Source organism: Triturus cristatus, chromosome 3_2 (assembly GCF_964204655.1).
Source record: "Triturus cristatus chromosome 3_2, aTriCri1.1, whole genome shotgun sequence".
NCBI lineage: Eukaryota > Metazoa > Chordata > Amphibia > Caudata > Salamandridae > Triturus > Triturus cristatus.
This window is the reverse complement of record NC_140584.1, coordinates 1,052,458,089-1,052,477,278: the sequence shown is the minus strand read 5'-3', so window position 1 is coordinate 1,052,477,278 and position 19,190 is coordinate 1,052,458,089. Positions and strand designations below refer to the sequence as shown.

The window sequence follows — 19,190 nt, the reverse complement described above, 5'->3', positions numbered from 1 at the left end:
ATTCCATTCTAATTCACCGCACACACCCCACTCCAATCCACCCACCCCAATCAAATCCACCCTATCCCAATCCAGTTCACCCTATCCCAATGCAATGCACCTCAATCCAACCAATCTACCCCACTGCATTCAAATCTACTCTACTCCACACCAGTCCACTGCACCCCACTCCAATTCACCCCACTTCATTACACCCTACCCCACTCCACTCTTCCCCACTCCACCCCATTCCACCCCCATTCCAGTCCTCCTCACACCAATCACATCCCCCACTCCACCCCACTCCAATCCACCTCACACCAATCCAATCCACCCTACCCCATGGTAATCCACCCACTCCAACCTAATCCACCCCATCCAGTTCACCCCACTGCAATCCACCCCACCCCTCTAAAGTCCAATCCACCCCACTATACCCAAATCCAATCCACGCCACCTCAGCTCAGTCCTTCCCAGTCAATCCAATCCATCCAGCTCACTCACCACACTGCAATCCACCCCACTCCTATCCAATCCACCCACTCCAGTCCAATCCACCACACTCCAATCCAGCCCACCTTCCTCCACTCCAGTCCAATCCCCCCTCCATTCCACTCTAATTCACCCGACTTCAAACCAGAAACACACTTCTCAATCCAATCCACCCCTCCCAAACCAATCTAATTTACCCCACTCCAATCCACCTCAATCAACTCCATCTCACCCCATTTCAATATATCTCTCTCCAATCCAATCCACCCATCTAGTCCCCCCACTTCAATCCAACCCACTCTGCTCAATTCAACCTACTCTACCCCAACCCAATCCACCCCAATCTACCCTAATCAACCCCACTTCACTTCACTCCACGCCACTCCACTCTACGACACTGCACTCTGACACTCTCTGACACTGAACCACTGAACTCTACTCCCCTTTACTCAATGACACTCTACTCCACCTGCTTCACTCTATGACACTCTAACCCCACAAATCCAATCTACGACACTCTACTCCCCCAACTCCACTCTAGGACACTCCACGCCTCTAACGTCTATCCATGCTGAACAGTAGCCACACTGGTGTACAATAAGGCAAAACCACATTGCCAAAGCCAGTATCTCTTTTATAGGGGAGGCATATTAGCTTTAGCAATGCTTGATTTTATTTTATATTTGTTTTGTTCTAGACTTGGCACCCCTTCCCTAAGTGACCGCTGAATTTGCTCCCACATTAGCCTGGTTTCAGTCCTTGACCATACTGTATAGGAGGCGTCCACTTCGAACAGGATGGGACATCCGGCTGAACTGAACTATTTTGTTTCAATAATAAAACGTGTTCTCGTTTAGGGACCATTTATCGTGAGCTAAAAGTCATTGTGACCTCCGACATGTCTCTGTCTCTTTAATCATGGCCACTTCCTCCCCTCCGGCCCCTGGACTTTGCTGTGATGTGACTGCTGTGCGCTGTAAGGGGCAGAGTCCAGATCTCGTTTATTACTCAACATCAGGTATCTGTGCGCCCTATTAGAAGGGAATGAGACCGTGACCGTCACGGCGTGACGTCTCCCGAATATCAGGTCGGACTTTGGTACCCGAGGCTTCACGTGAACACCAAAACGTCTCCAAGGAGCGCCTCGGCTTGAGGTGACAGAGAGGAACAGGGGCAGCCTTGAAAGGAAAGCGCTTCTTCTCCCAGACCAGGAACTTCTTTCTCTTCTCCGTGGACGCGGCTTCGTCAATTGTGGACATGGACTACTTGAAAGCCAAAGAATTCCTCTCTCCTGCGTCGCTAATCAGGTGAACCTTGCATGTTCAGAGAGCTGTGTATTTCTTATGCACCCCTAACTTGTTTTAATTTAGCGCTTCGTACCGGACTTCTGAGCAATGTAATAACAGGTGTTACTAGTACCTAATTCGCGTATTGCCAGCTCTTGTGACGTCACACAGGTATACCATAAGAATCGGTCAGGGGGTTGAGCAAGGGAGGTAGCGGTAATATAAGCAAAATTATGCATGGGTAAGTTTCACAAGGAGATTTTTTTTACTTTAGGGTTTTTGTGTGACGTCAGAGAGGGCCTGTGTGTTGCTCTTCTTGAATCCTATCCATTGGCTTTGCTATTTGTGCATGTCGGTGGAAAACATCTTCCATGCTGTAGTGTTTCTTCAGTAAATACAGTAAAAGAGGTATGATGGTGATATCTTCTTTATTATCAATCCATCAGGCTTGATACATACTAAAGCGTACCAGTGGCGGCTCCCAGTGAATGCATGCATAACATTCCAGGCACAATAATATATAAACAGAACCTAGAATGTAGAGTGTTCATATAACTCCAAGTGTGACATTCTACATAAACTAACACAATGCAAATACATTGTAATAAATACGTACTATGCATATACTACACATCCTCCTTCTGTTTTTTGGAAACAAATACAAAAGACAACTGAATCTTAACAACATATAAATTCATTGTACCTTTCAACAACTCTACTAAGTGAAGTTTTCACCTCAGATGAAGAGTTTGGAACACCAAAAGTCTCATCAAAGCGAGCTCCAACATTCTTAGTAGTTTTTAAATCACCAGTGTCTGTACCTAAATTAGATCGTGCAACACTATTCAGATCGATATCAAAATCTTTATCGCTCTGAATAATGTCATCAAAACACCAATAATTACGGTAGAATTGTTCCTCTCACAAAGCTTACGATCACTGGCAGAAGAATCATCTGTCCTACTGGAACCAGCTAAAGCTAAACAACTCATGTGCCAAATTTCCCCTAAAGTTACTGTGTTGTGCCGACTCTGAGAATTATTTTTAGGTTCACCGAATTTGCTTTGTCCTTTGGGCACCTTCATGCCACGTTTAACACATACACACTGGCCAACACGCAAATTCACTGGTTTAGTTCCATGTTTTACATCATAATACACTTTGTTCTTAATTTGAGAATTAGATAAATTAAGCCTAACTTCATCCAAATTGCATTATGACATACTGTTACGTTTCATCCAACTAGGATTGGTTTAGGAAAAATGAATTCTACATCTCATTAATGAGAAAGAACTTTTACCTAAAGAACCATGAGGTGTTACAACGCTGGCATCTTCAGTTAACAACAGTAGTTCCTTCGCGTTTTCGCTATTGTTTTTCTCGAACTCGGTTCCTTATGCCATCTTGAACTTCTCTGTCATTCTGTGTGGTTGCCAGGCCCGGTTCCAGGAATTTTTATCTGGTTGGGCCAAAGATGTGTTCCGTTGGACCAATGCAGGCCCAATTTATAACAATTCTGAAGGTAGACTACTAGCCCTAGAGCTACATATGGACATTAATTCACCAAAATGCCTGGGGTAGCGGAAATGTCACACGTCCTTGACCTTGATGACATCACAAGACGTGAAATCATATGACCTTTGACCCTCAATCTTCCTACGAAGTGATGTCACATGACCTTAACCCTTATGACATCACAATAATTGATAATGCTGAAGTTATAACAAAAGCCCTAATAAAAGCATGACTAGTAAAAAATCACATATTAACAAAATGGGGTGACCCTTTGTCCCTAGGAACCTGGGTATTTGATATATAAAGAACAATGGTTCCCTTGGGTAGAAACAATGCGTATTGCGGTTAGCCGTAGTTACTTCAGCATAACATATGATACATTTCTGAAAGCCAGAACATTTCTTAAGCAAATGGGGGAAGGAACAAGAACACAGAAAAAGGGTTTCTTCATTAATTTATGTATCAGAATTGATAGCATTCGTTATGCAAACCAAATTACATACAACAAAAATACATTGCAGAATTTTTGCACTTCAAAATTCCTACAGTGATACACAATGGTGAGATAGAAGTGCTCAGTGGTGATATAGATACACAGTGCAGTGAGGTGGTAGTGGGGGGATGTGGTTTGTTTTGGAGGGCCAAATTCAAGAAGCAGTGACAAGTACGTTAAACAAATTATATAGTTGATAGCGACTATGTCCTGCAATCTGTGCCAAAATAGATCGTCGACGTTTCAACCCTATGGGTGCTTGGTGGAGTGTCACAAGCGGGTCTTCATCAGGACTGTGGAGGAGGAGAGGCGGCCTATGGGAAGGAGTATTATAATAATGAGTGTTCAAGTTCCCATTGTTCGAAAGTATTAAATCAAGGAATTGTATTATAGACTCACCCTAGAATTTCAAGGGCGGTCAAGGCAATTGATTGAAGGGGTTGGTTTATTCTAGCAACATGTCTGTGAAAAATAAGGTATTTGTAAGTGCTAACTCAGATGTGAGTAAAACACAATAGCTTGGAATAATTCTAAAATCTTACCAACTGTGATAAGAATTGCACAGAAGATCTAAAGGAAAACAAGATAAAGGGGAAAATGAATCCCTAAGAAACCGAAAGTTGATTTGAGAGTGGTATAATCAGGGGACAATGGTAAAACTCACCAAAAAATGATTGTATTCAGGTAAAACGGAGTCCTCACGAAACACTGCTTTCTGGTTGCAGAGCAAGTGAGAAATGAGCTCTTAAGTACTCTAGGCCAAAGCTCCAGCTGGGAGCTTGATGATGATTGACAGGTGTGTTCAAGGACAGCATCACAAGGCCTCACTGCCGAGTCAAAGGGCTACAGCTGAACTGTAGCTAAATCAATCAATTAAATTCTGCCAGGTAAATGTGTGCAGACGAAGGGAAGGGAAAAATGCCGATTTGGATAGTTAAACCCGAATCGCTTTGGCAAATGTATTGGGTAAGGGAAAAAGAATATTCATGGTGATACTACCTTGCATGGAAACAATTGATTGATTCATAGAGGAGGGGCCTACGCAGGCAAGCTGGGTTGGGCTCCCACCATGAGCTTGATGATGATTGACACAAGTGTTCAAAGAAAGCAACCAAAGGGTTTCACTAGCGCTGGATAGGATTGAAGCTGAAAAAATCCAGCTGAAAGAGGCTGTAAGAAATCAATTGAACTTCTGCAAAGCAGATAAATGTATTCAGGGAAAAGCAGTATTATAAAAATACACTTCATGAATTCTGGATGTGGGTGCTGATCATGCAATCTTGCCTAAATTTAGAGGCATGGAAAGGTATTCGGTCTCCATGAAAAAAGTGTGTTTTATGTAATGGAAACACAGTGATTCATGCAGGAGTAACAAGAATATCATGAAAGAGCACAATCAATGATAGAGACAACAGATCTAAAGCACTCAGAAAATACAATGGTATTAATAGTCATTAAATAATAATTTTTGTAAACAACGCTGTGGTTTTTGGACATGTAAAAAGAAACATTAAGTGCTAAAATCAATTTAACATAACAAAGACATGTTATTTTAAAGGACATTCGTACTGTTGGGGGTTACTACATGTAGATGGTTAAAAATAAACAGTAAAAGTGCCCTTATGTAATGTGTGCAATTGTCCTTGAAAAAGGGGGGGGGGGGGGGGGGCAGGGGACTGGGGAGAACTAAAGTTGGCCCATCTGTCTCGAAGTCTCTTCTTGTTCATTGAGCCCCTCGGTTACTGAATTAAGTGAATGTATCCATTTGCACTCTTTATACCTGAGAGCTTGAACAATGGAACCACCCCTGGGACTGGGCAGTATCCTCTCAAGTATAAGCCATTTGAGACTTGTAACTGTGTGCATTTTGTTAGAAAAATGTTGGACTAGGGGTGCTCCTGGGACATTGCATCTCACCCTGCTCATATGTTGCAGTATCCTCGTTTCTGCCTTCTGAGTTGTTTGACCCACGTAAACTTTTTCACAGGGACATATAATGGCATACACAACATTCATGCTGTTGCAATTGGTGAATGCTGGAAGTTTGTGGGTTTTGTGGTTGTGTGTAAAAGACACACCTTCGATGGTAAAGGGGCAGGCTTTGCAACTCCCGCATTTGTGATGTCCTATCAGTGGCGGTAGTCCCAGCTGGTCCCTGATGTCTGGTGCTTTTGGAGTCTCCAAATAGGCTTTTACTAGATTGTCTTTCAAGTTTCTGCCCCTCTTAAAAGCAAAAACCGGTTCAGAATTGGTAGGTAGATCACTGGCAACCAAATTCCAATACTTCTTCACAATTTTCTTGATGGCATTGCTTTTGGAGTTGAAAGTGGTAACACACACCAGGCCCTTTGACGTCTTCTCCTTGGCCAGGTCTTAGCAGCTCATCTCGCGGACAATACCAGGCTCGTTTCCGTGCTCTCCTGAGTAATCCAAGAGGGTAACCTCTTTCTTTTAGTCGTGTGGTCAGGATATCCGTTTCCCTGAAGAAGTCCACCCTGCGTGTGCAATTCCTCCTGAGTCTCAGGTATTGCCCAAAGGGGAGGTTGTCCCTTAAATTCCGGGGGTGATGGGACTGGTATTTGAGGAGCGTAATACTTTCAGCTGGTTTCCGGTATAAATCACAAAAGATAAGGTCATCCTCGACTTTCAGAGTGAGGTCTAGAAAATCAATGCTGGCATTGTTTTTAGTCATGGTAAACTGGATATCCATAGTCCTCTGATTGAGCCAGGCTAAAAACTCATCTAGTGCCGTTGTTGATCCGGTCCAGACCATGATAACATCGTTGATATATCGCTTCCAGACCTCAATATTCTCCAGAAAAGGGTTGGTCAAGCTGTATAGATGTTCTTCTTCATAGGAATCCATGAAAATATTCGCTAGACTCGGTGCATATGTAGCACCCATGGCGACTCCTTTGCATTGAAAGTAAAATTGTTTAAGGTAAACAAAATAGTTCTTCCTCATGGCTATTTCCAACATGGTTGTCAAGAATTCTGTAGGGATCCAAAGTGGTCTAGGGCGCCTGTCAAGCGAGTCCCTTAACACCCTTAATGCAGCTTCTTGTGGTATCGACGTATAAAGGGAGGCTACGTCCAAAGTGACCAGCCACTGGGTGTTGGCATCAAATGGCTGTCCCTCCAAGAGTTGGATCACGTGGGTCGTGTCACGCACATATGACTTGGTATCTAGTACAAAAGGCTGAAGAAAGTGATCCAGAAATTGATTCAGGGGTTCCAGGATTGAACCGCAGCCAGAAACTATCAGTCTACCTGGTGGTTTGTTGAGGCGCTTGTGAACCTTGGGTAGAGTATAGATAGTTGGTAACTTAGGTTCCTTCTGGATGAGGAATCCTGCTTCTTGTTTGCTTAGAAATCCTTGATGTATGCCATCCTCTACCAAAGCTTGTATGAGGTTCCTGATCTCACCCGTGGGATCTCTGCAGATGGGGAGATAGCTGTCTTGGACACTCAGTTGTTGTTTGATTTCGTCCACATAATCAGTAGTATTCTGTACCACCACGGCGCCACCTTTGTCTGCACTCTTAATCACAATATCCCGGTTGTTGCTGAGGGATGTCAAGGAAAGTCTCTCTTCTTTCGTAATGTTATAATTGATATAGTTGTTATTCTCAATTAAGTCCATGGTTTCTTGTAGTACCACTTGTTCATATGCCAAAATTCTTTGGTTCATTAGATAGGCCGCTGGGGTAAATGTGGATGCTGGTTTGAAATAGGTGGCTGTTGGCAAAGGGTCATACGTATGTCTGTTGAAGTAGTATTTGAGTCTAATCTTCCTAAAGAATCTTTGTAATTCAAGTTTTGTCTTGAAAGCATCAGGTCGATTCGTAGGTACAAATGAAAGTCCCTTTTCAAGTAATTGTCTTTCCACTCTAGAAATCTGATGACTGGATAAATTGATGATGGGGTCCAGTTTTTCAAGTTGAGTGGGAGGGGTCGCCCTTACCATCTGTAGGTCTGTCTCCGAGTGGATATCTCTCCATGTGTCTCTGGACCAAAACGGACCCTGGGGTTGCCCTGCTGGTTGGGCTGTGGGTTCTGGGGATTGAACTGGGGGTTGAACTGTGGATTGAATTGGGGATTGTACTGGGGGTTGAACTGCTGGTTGTTCTGAGGGCTGTATCTCCCTTTATTCCATCCCCTTGGGCGGTCCCATATTTGACCTGTCCCCCTGCCCCTGCCTTGATGTCTCAGACCTTCCCCTAAAAAATATGCCCCCTGGTTATTTTGGTAACTAGTGCTAGGTCTCTCTGTATCCGAATCAGAACCACTACCAACTGAGGAGTCAGAGAAATTGCCAAAGCGTCTTGGGCCTTGCCTACTTCTATTTGTGTAGAAGCCCTGGCTGTCCTGTTGGTAAAAATCATCAGATAGGTACGGGTAAGTGAATTTTTTTGTCGTAGTTGCGGATATCTTTAGAGAGTTTGTCAAGTTTTTTACTGAGCGTGATGGTGTTGAACTCAGCCAAAGTTTTTTCCGCTCTTTCTAGGGCCTCTTTTGCACCTGATAGTGCGTTATCATCTATGATCTCTTGTTTGAGAATAGTAATATCTTGTATGAGTTTTTTAACGTACTCAATTGCCGTTTCTATCCCTAGCACCATCCAGTGCCTAGAGCAATTGTTCGCCACAAAACTGAAGCCTTCTCTAAATTTAGGAACATCAATAAAAATAGCCGGTTCGTTACGAACCTGGAGTCCCTTCGGTATTATGTTTGCCTACAAATATTTGGTCAGGCGGGAGCGAATTAATTTTTTCTCTAGTCTCTCTATCTTAGCTAATTTTTCATTGAGGGAGGAATTTAGTGTGATGTTATTCTCACCCAACAAGAAGTTTGATGCACCCTGGTCTTGTATGAGCTTAGCAATATATTCTTCTGTGTATGTTAGGGTTTCTCTATCAGACATGCTGTACAAACTTTTTCATACACAACTAGTAATTAGAAGGAAATGCCTTCACAAAAAACACACAAAGTGAGAGTAAAAGAACCCTCGCAGGAAGCACCTGCACTGAATTATATATTAACAAAATGGTTTAACCCTGTGTCCCTAGGAACCTGGGTATTTGATATATAAAGAACAATGGTTCCCTTGGGTAGAAACAATGCTTATTGCGGTTAGCCGTAGTTACTTCAGCATAACATATGATACATTTCTGAAAGCCAGAACATTTCTTAAGCAAATGGGGGAAGGAACAAGAACACAGAAAAAGGGTTTCTTCATTAATTTATGTATCAGAATTGATAGCATTCGTTATGCGAACCAAATTACATACAACAAAAATAAATTGCAAAATTTTTGCACTTCAAAATTCATACAGTGATACACAATGGTGAGATAGTAGTGCTCAGTGGTGATATAGATACACAGTGCAGTGATGTGGTAGTGGGGGGATGTGGTTTGTTTTGAAGGGACAAATTCAAGAAGCAGTGACAAGTATGTTAAACAAATTATATAGTTGATAGCGACTATGTCCTGCAATCTGTACCAAAATAGATCGTCGACGTTTCAACCCGATGGGTGCTTGGTGGAGTGTCACAAGCGGGTCTTCATCAGGACTGTGGAGGAGGAGAGGCCGCCTATGGGAAGGAGTATTATAATAATGAGTGTTCAAGTTCCCATTGTTCGAAAATAATTAAATCAAGAAATTGTATTATAGACTCACCCTAGAATTTCAAGGGCGGTCAAGGCAATTGATTGAAGGGGTTGGTTTATTCTAGCAACATGTCTGTGAAAAATAAGGTATTTGTAAGTGCTAACTCAGATGTGAGTAAAACACAATAGCTTGGAATAATTCTAAAATCTTACCAACTGTGATATGAATTGCACAGAAGATCTAAAGGAAAACAAGATAAAGGGGAAAATTAATCCCTAAGAAACCGAAAGTTGATTTGAGAGTGGTATAATCAGGGGATAATGGTAAAACTCACCAAAAAATGATTGTATTCTGGTAAAACGGAGTCCTCACGAAACACTGCTTTCTGGTTGCAGAGCAAGTGAGAAATGAGCTCTTAAGTACTCTAGGCCAAAGCTCCAGCTGGGAGCTTCATGATGATTGGTTGTCAAAAAAAGGGGGGAAATAGAGGTTTAAAGGTTAGGTTCACCCTCCAGCTTTACATATATCATAAACAACCTGATTAATCAAGTTAAAAGAACCTAACCTAAGGGTGTCAGAAATCAGTTGGATTCCGAAGGTCACCCGACAAGGAAGAAATGGGCAAGACTTCTCCTTTCTTGAGTCCCCTCACTCACCAGGGTTTCCCCACGGTGACATGCTTCATCATTGGGGTCCTCTCAGTCCTCTACGGGCTGAGGCGTGCTACAACTTGCGGATTACGTAGGAGCACTCAAAAGGTACAGATTATGTGTAGTGCAAGTGTAGTGAAATGGAGTGGGACAAGGTGAGTTAAAATAATCGACTAGTGGGCCAAATACATTTTATTCTTGCTCCTAGCTAATTGGTTAAAAACGGGGTAATATGCTAAAGGCCCTAACTATAATGGGTAGGTGTACCTAGCATATGGTCAACTAGTTTTGAGCTTACCCCAGCTCTTCTTCGGGACCAGCCCAATGTAAAAAACCACTCCTAGTAGACCTGATTAAGGTGAAAAATGTGAGACGCTGCAACTAAAAGGCATGCGTTATAATTAATACATACGTAAGTAGACGTCTGGCAATATCTGTAGGGTATAAGAACACATATATTAAAGGAAACAAAAAGGTCATTAGCAATGTAATAGAATCAATAGTGATCACACTATACATCAGTGTTGGTACACTCTTTTCTCTAATGTGCTGCTATGTGGTATCACAAAACAGCGTTAAATAAAGTACATTCTCCATGCAGGTGCTGTGATGAGAAGTGAGTCGAAATTCAATGAATGCAAAAAATTGCACAAAAAACACTCATGCGTCTGACACAACATAAAACACATACAAGACTGACAAAAGCACGATATTACATACATTTCAAGAAGCACCAAAATGCCTCATGGTCAACGGAGGGGGTGTGGAGATCTCGTACACCTAAAAAAATGATGATACATGAGGTCGTTAATAATGTAGGGCTCCGTATCCATGGCAGGCCCTTTATGGAAGGAAACGGAAAAAGTACGATCTCCGTGATTCCAAGGGGCGTGCTGGACTTCCCAAAGGGGTACCCACTTACTTGTACGTTGAAAACCACACTCTGGTACACCTACTGGAGCCCAAGCCTCTCGGACCGCATACTAAGTGATCCCGAGCGAGGGGCCTGTTATCTACGAGTGCTTCCGCATGGAAAGCGTGAAAGGACTTGCCGGTAGAGGTCCTTTCTGTAGCGGCCATATTGGATAAGGGATGAGTCCTGAATTAGTATTCTAACCTTAAAGTTTGCCGATCCTTTTTAGCAAGGATGAAGCCAAAGTGATTCAACAAATTACGGGCGACGAAAGGACTGATACCAAAGAATAGTATTAATGTTGACCATACACGAAGAATAACAAAAAGAATCACTAAATATTATCTCGCAAGGTGTGGCCATGATGGATCGGGCTAGATAAAAAAAATAAAAATTAAAAAAATGTTATTGGTAACACGGGTGAATTGTTACCTAAGCAAACTACCAAATAAACCGAGTGTACTGTGCTTATATTCATAGGGAAAACACAGGTTTTTTTTTTCTCATAATCTAAGATATTTGGTTCGTGGTACAAAATAGTCACAGGGTAGTGAATTTAAACCCGCAAAAAATCCTTAACAAAACTATCAATAAAGTTAATTGAAGGATAAAGGAAAATGGGGAAAAACTCAGAAAAAACCTGAATGACGACAAGGTTAATATAATAAATAGAGTATCAACCTTAGTTAGAAGTAAATTGTCCCCACGGTATATCATCGTTAAGACCTTTAATGTCAGACCGTAACTTGAAAACCCAACGTTGCTCTTTTTCGTGCAGTTTTCTTTCGATATTGGGGTGGTTGTCTACATGTTCAATGATTACCCAGTTAAGGTCATTGGGTGTGTGTTGTTGTTCGAGGAAGTGAGTGGTCATTTTCGTGTTGTTGCGTTTGCACCTAAAGTTGCTTCGGTGTTCAGTTATTCTTGTGTTCACCTTTCTTGTGGTCATCCCCACATAAGGAAGGTTGCAAACGCAGATGATAAGATATATCACACCTTTCGTATTGCAATTGGTGAAGGATCGAAGATTCCATGTCATGCTATTGTTATAGGTGATAGTTTTGGTAGCACTGGTTAGGTGACACACACTACAGTTGCCGCATGGGTAATGGCCCTCAGGTAATGGATGGAGCAAGCGTACAGGTCCGACGGTCTTGGTAGGGTTGGGACGGCTGTGTACTAGATAGTTTCTCAAGTTTTTGGCTTTTCTGTGACTGAACATGGGTTTTTGTAAATCCAGGCCTCCACTATTCAAGATTCGTTAATGTTTATTTATTATTTTGGTCACTTGATCTGATGCGATGTTGAAGGTAGTGATACAGATTTGTCTTTTGCGGTTCTTTTCTGTATCCTCAGGTTTATGTTCTAGTAGGGCTTCCCGGTTGTTATTGGAAGCTCTTTTTTGTGCCTTGGACACTAGATGTTGTGGGTATTGTCATCTCACAAGTTTCTGTGATAGATCCTTTGCTTGGATGTTGTAATCATGTTGTGTGGTACAATTGCGTCTCAAGCGCAAAAATTGTCCGAAAGGGAGATTGTCTTTCAAACTTCTAGGATGGAAACTGTCATACACTAGAAGGCAGTTTCTTGCCGTGGGCAAATGGGTGAGAATGTGGCAAATGTTTTACACCCAAAACACAACTCTTGCACATGTTTCGCCCTATGTTGCAGGTAGAGCCAGAGCTTTCTCAAGCCTGTGAGGAAAAAGAAGTACAGTAAATTCTGGGTAGTAAAGGACAAAAGGCTCCCAGAAGAAAAGACACCAACTAAGGGGCCGATTCCGATCCTGTATTTTCTTTTCCCATCCGACTCGTATCGGTAAATTTTTCCATACAAATCGTACAAGTCCTGTCCGACCCGCGAAGTACGATTCGTACGGGAAAAATACAACTTTTTCCAATCCGATTTGTACAAATCGGATCGGGAAAAGTTGGACGAGATGGACCCGGACACTTTTCCATACAAATTGTAAAAATGCAGTCCGACCATACTAGTATGATCCGGACCGGCTTTCCGATTTACGATTTGTACGGAAAACGTCCCGTACACGGGAAATGCCATTACCCGCTACGAAGCAAACTTTGTATGACTCGTATCCTGGGAAAGGGTTATGAGTCGTACAGGCATACACCCCCATGCATTGTGTATGTATGGTGCATACCCCCTGCATCGTGTACCCCAACATTGCGTACCCCAACATCGCGTATGTACGGTGCTTACCCCCAACATCGCATACCCCAACATCACGTACCCCAACATCACGTATGTATGGTGCGTACATATGCGATGTTGGGGTACGCGATGTTGGGGGTACGCACCGTACATACGCGATGTTGGAGTACGCGATGTTGGGGTACGCGATGTTGGGGGTACGCACAGTACATACGCGATGTTGGGGTACGCACCGTACATACACAACGCACGGGGGTGTATGCCTGTACAACTCGTACCCCTGGGGACTCTGCTTTAACAGCAGTTTTTGGCTCCTGTAAGAAAAGAGCCGTATGGAGTGCCGTAGGGACGAATCGTACTTGCTGGGCTGGAAACCACTGCTTAAATACATACAGACGTCGCGTTCAAGCTGTTCCGGATCAGAATCGTTGGTTTATTTTAGCTGTATGGTCTTTTGTACGATTTGTATGGAAAGAGGCTTTCTGTACGAATCGTACTTCCTAGGTTGTAAGAAAAGTTTACCGGGTACGAGTTATACGGGAAAAACGCTCCATACAACGATTTGTACAGCCTTTTTCCAGGATTGGAATCGGCACCTAAGTGTTGAGGTGAAAAGAGTAAACATTTGTTGAAGTATAAAAAGTTGTTTATTAAATTCTTACTTAGTAAAAAAATCTAAAAATGTAAAAAGTTGCCTTAAGCAGAGAAAATGTGAAAAGAACGTGAAAGAACAGACCTAAGACTATTTATGCATGCATAGGCTTTAAAGAGGAAACGAGAAGGAAACAGGAGTTAGTGCTGGCAGGAGCGTATCTACAACGTTTTGAATGACGACAAGACGTTAAAGTGACATGGGTCTAAATTTAATAATAGAGGTTGGATGGTGGAGACCTCATTTTATTAATCTCATAAGTGGTGTTATCTGCAGGAAATCTTAACATATAGAGTTAAGTGAGTACATGCAAGGTCAAGGCATTCCATGTAAGAGAGTTACCTAAATCAGAAAATAAATATGCAGTACCTAAACATCATGTTCAGGGGTCATGAAGTCAGACGACAATTTGATACATTAAAAATTTCCCCAAGGTAACATATAAGTAGTATCCCAGTCTGGAAAAGGCAATTTTTTTTAAAAAAAAGGTTCAGAGTCATGAGCAAAAACATGCCTCAGCTGTGTAAAGAATGCCACATCAGATTGCAGTAATCCATTCACCATTAAGTCCAGTAAAAAAACATTTACAAATGCAGGGTAACATTGCACATTGATTAAGCAATTTGATGTTTAAGAGGATTTTTTTAGTGTGTGCCTTAGTGTAAACAATAGCGCTACGTACGTAAAACGGGCGAAAGAAAGAGTAAAATGCTGGATTTATAATAAGAATTGGTGAGTACGTTCTTAGAAACAGCGCAAATTATATTTGAATGCGTAATCAGGACTGCGTGGTATGCAGTTTCCTGGTGAGGCTTGCCGCTTTCTCTGATATATCACATGTTCACATGCATAAATGAAAAGGAAATTATATCTCTAATCGAGATGGAACAGGAGCGTACTTCTACACACTGAGACCCAGTGAAGCTACATGAATGTACAAAAATGCAGACAAAACTATATATTTAAGCTAGCACGACAAAGCCATAATGGAGAAAGGCGAGAGACAAGGCGGGGGTGCAGAGATTACTTACGCGAAAAAGTCCGAATCTAATCTGTATTAAGGTCCCTGGATAATCCATGCACAATACTCTCCAGCGGTATGACAGCGAGCAAGTAGCATTGCCATCTTAAATAGTGCATGGATCCGGAAGTAAACTTTCGTAACCACCGAATGGGTTAATTATGGGTGAAACAAGAAGTATAACGCTATTGAATGGGCATAATGATTTCTCCTGTGTCTAATGCTTACTACATGCAAAATAGGAGGAAAGCGAACAGCAATGTGAGAGGGACCAGTGCACGTTATGAACAAATGTTGTTTGAAAGTGGCAGGGTTCAAAGTTATAAGATTGACCTTATGGGAGCAAAGGCGCCGCCACATTGAAATGGGTGCAAAAGAATAAAGATTAACTAAGGAGGGAATAGAGGAAATAAAATAAGTTAAATAAAATAAAAACAAACAAAAATGGGAAAAACAGGGCTTTAGTGGACTATAGGTGGAGTCAGTTGCTTGGTATAACGCTTGTGTTTGGACACAGCGAGTTTCCTTATGTCTCATTAAAGTAGGACACCAACCGTTAAAAAAAACGATATACGTTGTGCACGTCAGCTCGAGGGGATAATTGGGGTCAGAAATCAGAAAACAGCCAAAAGTACCGCCATATACAAGTGGCTGCTAACGAGTGAGAATAAAGAGAAGAAGTAATTAGGGTTGTATATCGCATGTGTGTAAACACAGTAAGTTTCCTTGTGTCTAGTTAAAGTAGGACACAAACTAATGAGAAGAACTGATATACGTAATGAACGTCAGCACATAAGGGATAGTGGGGGTCAAAAAGTCTGAAAGCGGCCAAATGAAGACAGCGGTGCCGCCATATTGAAGTGGCTACAAGTGAGTGAGAATAGAGATAGCAAAACATAGGGTTTTAGGTATGGACAAAAAGAAGTTTTAAATGTTGTTGAAGAACTGTAATTTACTCTGGGCTGAATCAGTTACTATATAAATTAGAAGTCAGAATATTTGCAAGCTAAAAAGTATTTATAAGCAAAGGGATAATAGATATGAAGAGGAATCAATAAGGGTAGGACCAGCCACTTCCTCCAGATATGTTTTTTTTTATTATTGGTGAAGCAGCGATGCAAGGTTTGCCAGGTGTTAGTAGTGGGATGGTCAGGATGCAAGTGTAGTTCCTCAATTGTCACGACTTTAAATTCATTAACACATTATGGAGTGACCAACACTTTTACTCTATGACAGCATATTAATGGGCAGTATTTGGCCAGTTGAGAGGTCATATAGTCCTTTTGAGCCAGTGGTGCCACTCATGTTCTTTATTAAGGCCCTTTACCACTGTTTCCAGGCCTATAATTAAGGCACTTTCCTCTTTGCGGCGACGTAGTTCTAAGTTTCCGCCTCGTTTGTGCTGTTTCAATTTTTTGAGACCAGCAAAAGAAAAGGTACGTTGATGGCAGTGATGTTATACAAAGTGTTCCACCAGGGGTTGCTTAGTGTCTGACTTGTGAATATTTTGATAATGTTCTTGAATGCGGATTTTCAATGGTCGGATAGTGCTCCCAATGTAATGTTGTTCGCAAGAGATGAGATAGATCACATTGGTGCTTTCACAATTGATGAAGTCGTTTATTTGGTGGGTATGGCCATTGACTGTGACTTCCTTTGTTCTTGATTTGCCCAGTTTGCATATCGAACAATTCGAGCAGGCGTAAAAGCGTTTGGGTTGTTGTAGAAAAGTGGTAGATTCTTGTTTGATTTCCAGGAAGGATGGGCATAGGATATTTCTCAGATTTTTGCTTCTGGAAAAGCTAAGCTGTGGTGTGTCAGGGAGAACATTTTATACAGTAGGGTTTATTTTCAAAAGGTGCCTGATTTTATTGATAGTTTTCCGGATGTATTGATGTCCATTGTTATATTGTGTGGTGAATCAGATCACCGATTTTCGATCTCTGGTACGATTGTTATGCAGCAACAGATGTCGTTCAGTACGAGCAAAACGTTTCTGAACTTTGTTAAGGACTTGTTCTTTGTATCCTTGTTGTTTCAGACTTTGGGTTATTTCTTTGCAGTTCACGGTATATTCCTCGTTCGAGCTGCAGTTCATGCGAGCTCGGCGGTATTCTCCTGCTGGAATGTTGGTGATAGTATGATTTGGATGACTGCTTGATGCATGTAGAATGGATTTGGCAGAGGTGGGTTTTCTGTGTATTTTAGTGTACAGTTTATTGTTCTCAATATAGATTGTTAAGTCCAAATTTTCAATTTCAGTTTTTGAGATAGTATATGTGATATTAATTCCCCATCTGTTGGGGGTAAGGGAGTCGATGCACAATTTCAGAAGTTCTTCTGGTCCTTGTCAAACAAGCAGGATATCATCGATATACCTTCCCCACATAATGATGTTGCTGGTGTAATCGTCTGATCTTTCTCCCCATAGCCAATGTCTCTCCACCTCACCCATCAGGAGGCAGGCATGCGGCGGTGCGAATTTTGCCCCCATGGCAGTACCCTGGAGTTGTATAAAGAAATTGCCATTGAAGAGAAAGTAGTTGTTGAATAGGCAAAATTCAAGCATATCCAATATCATATTGTTTCTGGCTGTGAAATGAACTGATCTGTAGAGATTTCCTGATTGCTGCTATGCAATCCGTGTTTTTGATTGAGGTGTAGAGACTGGTGACATCAATTGAAGATAGTACATAGCCTTCTTGCCAGACTATGTTCTCTAGTTTTTGCAGGACATCTTTGGTGTCTTTAATGAATGAGGGGAGGTCCCGCATGAGAGGTTGTAGCTCTGCATCAATGAACTCACCCACATTCGAGTATATTGAATCAATTCCTGCAATGATTGGTCTGCCTTTAGGTATTCTGCCTGTTTATGTACTTTGGGTAGGAGGTAAAGGGTTGGAGTGATCGGGTTATTGATATACAGGAGTTGTTTTTCTTCCAAGGTTAAAAGTAATTTTTCATACCAAGCATTTAGGAGTAGAAGAAGTTTTTCTTGGATTTCATTTGTCGGGTTATGATCAAGTTTCAGCTAGCTGGTTGTGTCTCCTAGTTGTCGCTGGGCCTCTGCCAAGTAATCTGAGGTGTTAAGTACGACAACATTCCCTCCTTTGTCTGCTTCCTTAAAAAATGAATTCTCCTATTGACCTGAACAGATCTTTTTGGAAGAGGGGAACTAAGCTTACACCCCTACTCTCAGTTGCTAATATGAGGCTGGAAAGGTCCAGAGCCATGAGCCAAGTTCCTGTGGCACTTTAGGAATTCATATCCAGAATCAGGATCTCTGGACCGTCCGTTTCTCTATGAATCTCACAACTCTTGCACGTGCGCATCAACTGGAGAGTCGAGTGGCATTTCTGAAAAACACAAATTTACAAGGAACGACCTCAGGCTGACTTCAAGTCGCCTGCAAACTTGGTGTTCTGGGGACAGGCAGCTCTGCAGCAGCAGAGAAGCTGATAAATGACCACGATAACATTCTGGCCAAAATAACATCAATAGCCGGGTGTGGAAGGTAATGGTCCGCGCTTTGAAGTGGTGTCGGCACTAAAAGCAGTTGCGGCTCGCAATACACGGGGGGGGGGTGAAAACCAAAAACCAAAATAAATAAAACTTACCTGACCGGCGGTGACTGGGTCCCGCGCCGCCTCTGCTCCTGGACAGGAACAGGCATGCTCCCTCCCCTCCTGTAAGCCAATTACAACGCAGTCAAGAACTACCTTCAGCATTCCTGACTCAAGGACATACTCACAAGCATAACACTACATTCTCACTCATGCTCACTTATATTCACTCATTCACAATCACACTCTCATTCATTCTCACTAACTTGCACTCATTCATTCTCACTCACAGTTGTGCTCCCTCACTGCCACTCACTATCACTCGTTGTTCACATCATACTCATTAATTCTCACTGACATTCACTCACTTTTTTTCATTCACTTTTTTTCTCACTCACATTTACACTCACTGACAACACGGTTGAGGTAGAAACTCGGACCTCCCTAAGGGACAGAGGTGCATGATCCAAGGAAAAAACGTATATAAGCCCATCGAGGGCCCAAGCACCGAGGAAACCCCGAATAGACAAAAGCACCCTAGGGTCGAAGTGGCAGCAGGCCTAGAATCACCAATGAATATCAACGAAGATCGCATCGAAATAACAGCATCGCAGATCAAGAAAGAAATACCCAAAGGAAAATTAGAAGGAGCCCCAGGCCCCAACGGAATACAACCAATACTGTAAAAACATGACGTAGATTATTGGAGCAAAGCACTTGTCCCAGTCTTCAAGGACATACAAGAACACAAACCATTCCGGAATCATGGAAAGTATTGTCGATCCGTCCAATCTATATGCATGGTAGAAGAGCAATCCCAGTAATTACCTACTTGTCGCAAT

General features: G+C 42.2%; 1 protein-coding gene across 2 annotated transcripts in view; it reads left to right on the top strand.

The window, feature by feature from the left end:
* The first annotated feature begins 1,461 nt into the window (after positions 1 to 1,461).
* The window catches only part of CIDEB (cell death inducing DFFA like effector b), a 55,412-nt gene continuing 37,683 nt past the window's right edge, over positions 1,462 to 19,190 (top strand). The window contains exon 1 of one of the 2 annotated variants that reach the window (XM_085649752.1): positions 1,462 to 1,778. In XM_085649752.1, the coding sequence (XP_085505878.1) occupies positions 1,729 to 1,778 (50 nt within the window). In that variant the 5' untranslated portion in view covers positions 1,462 to 1,728. The remainder of the gene's footprint in view (positions 1,779 to 19,190) is intronic. The other variant, XR_014980062.1, reaches the window with a different exon arrangement.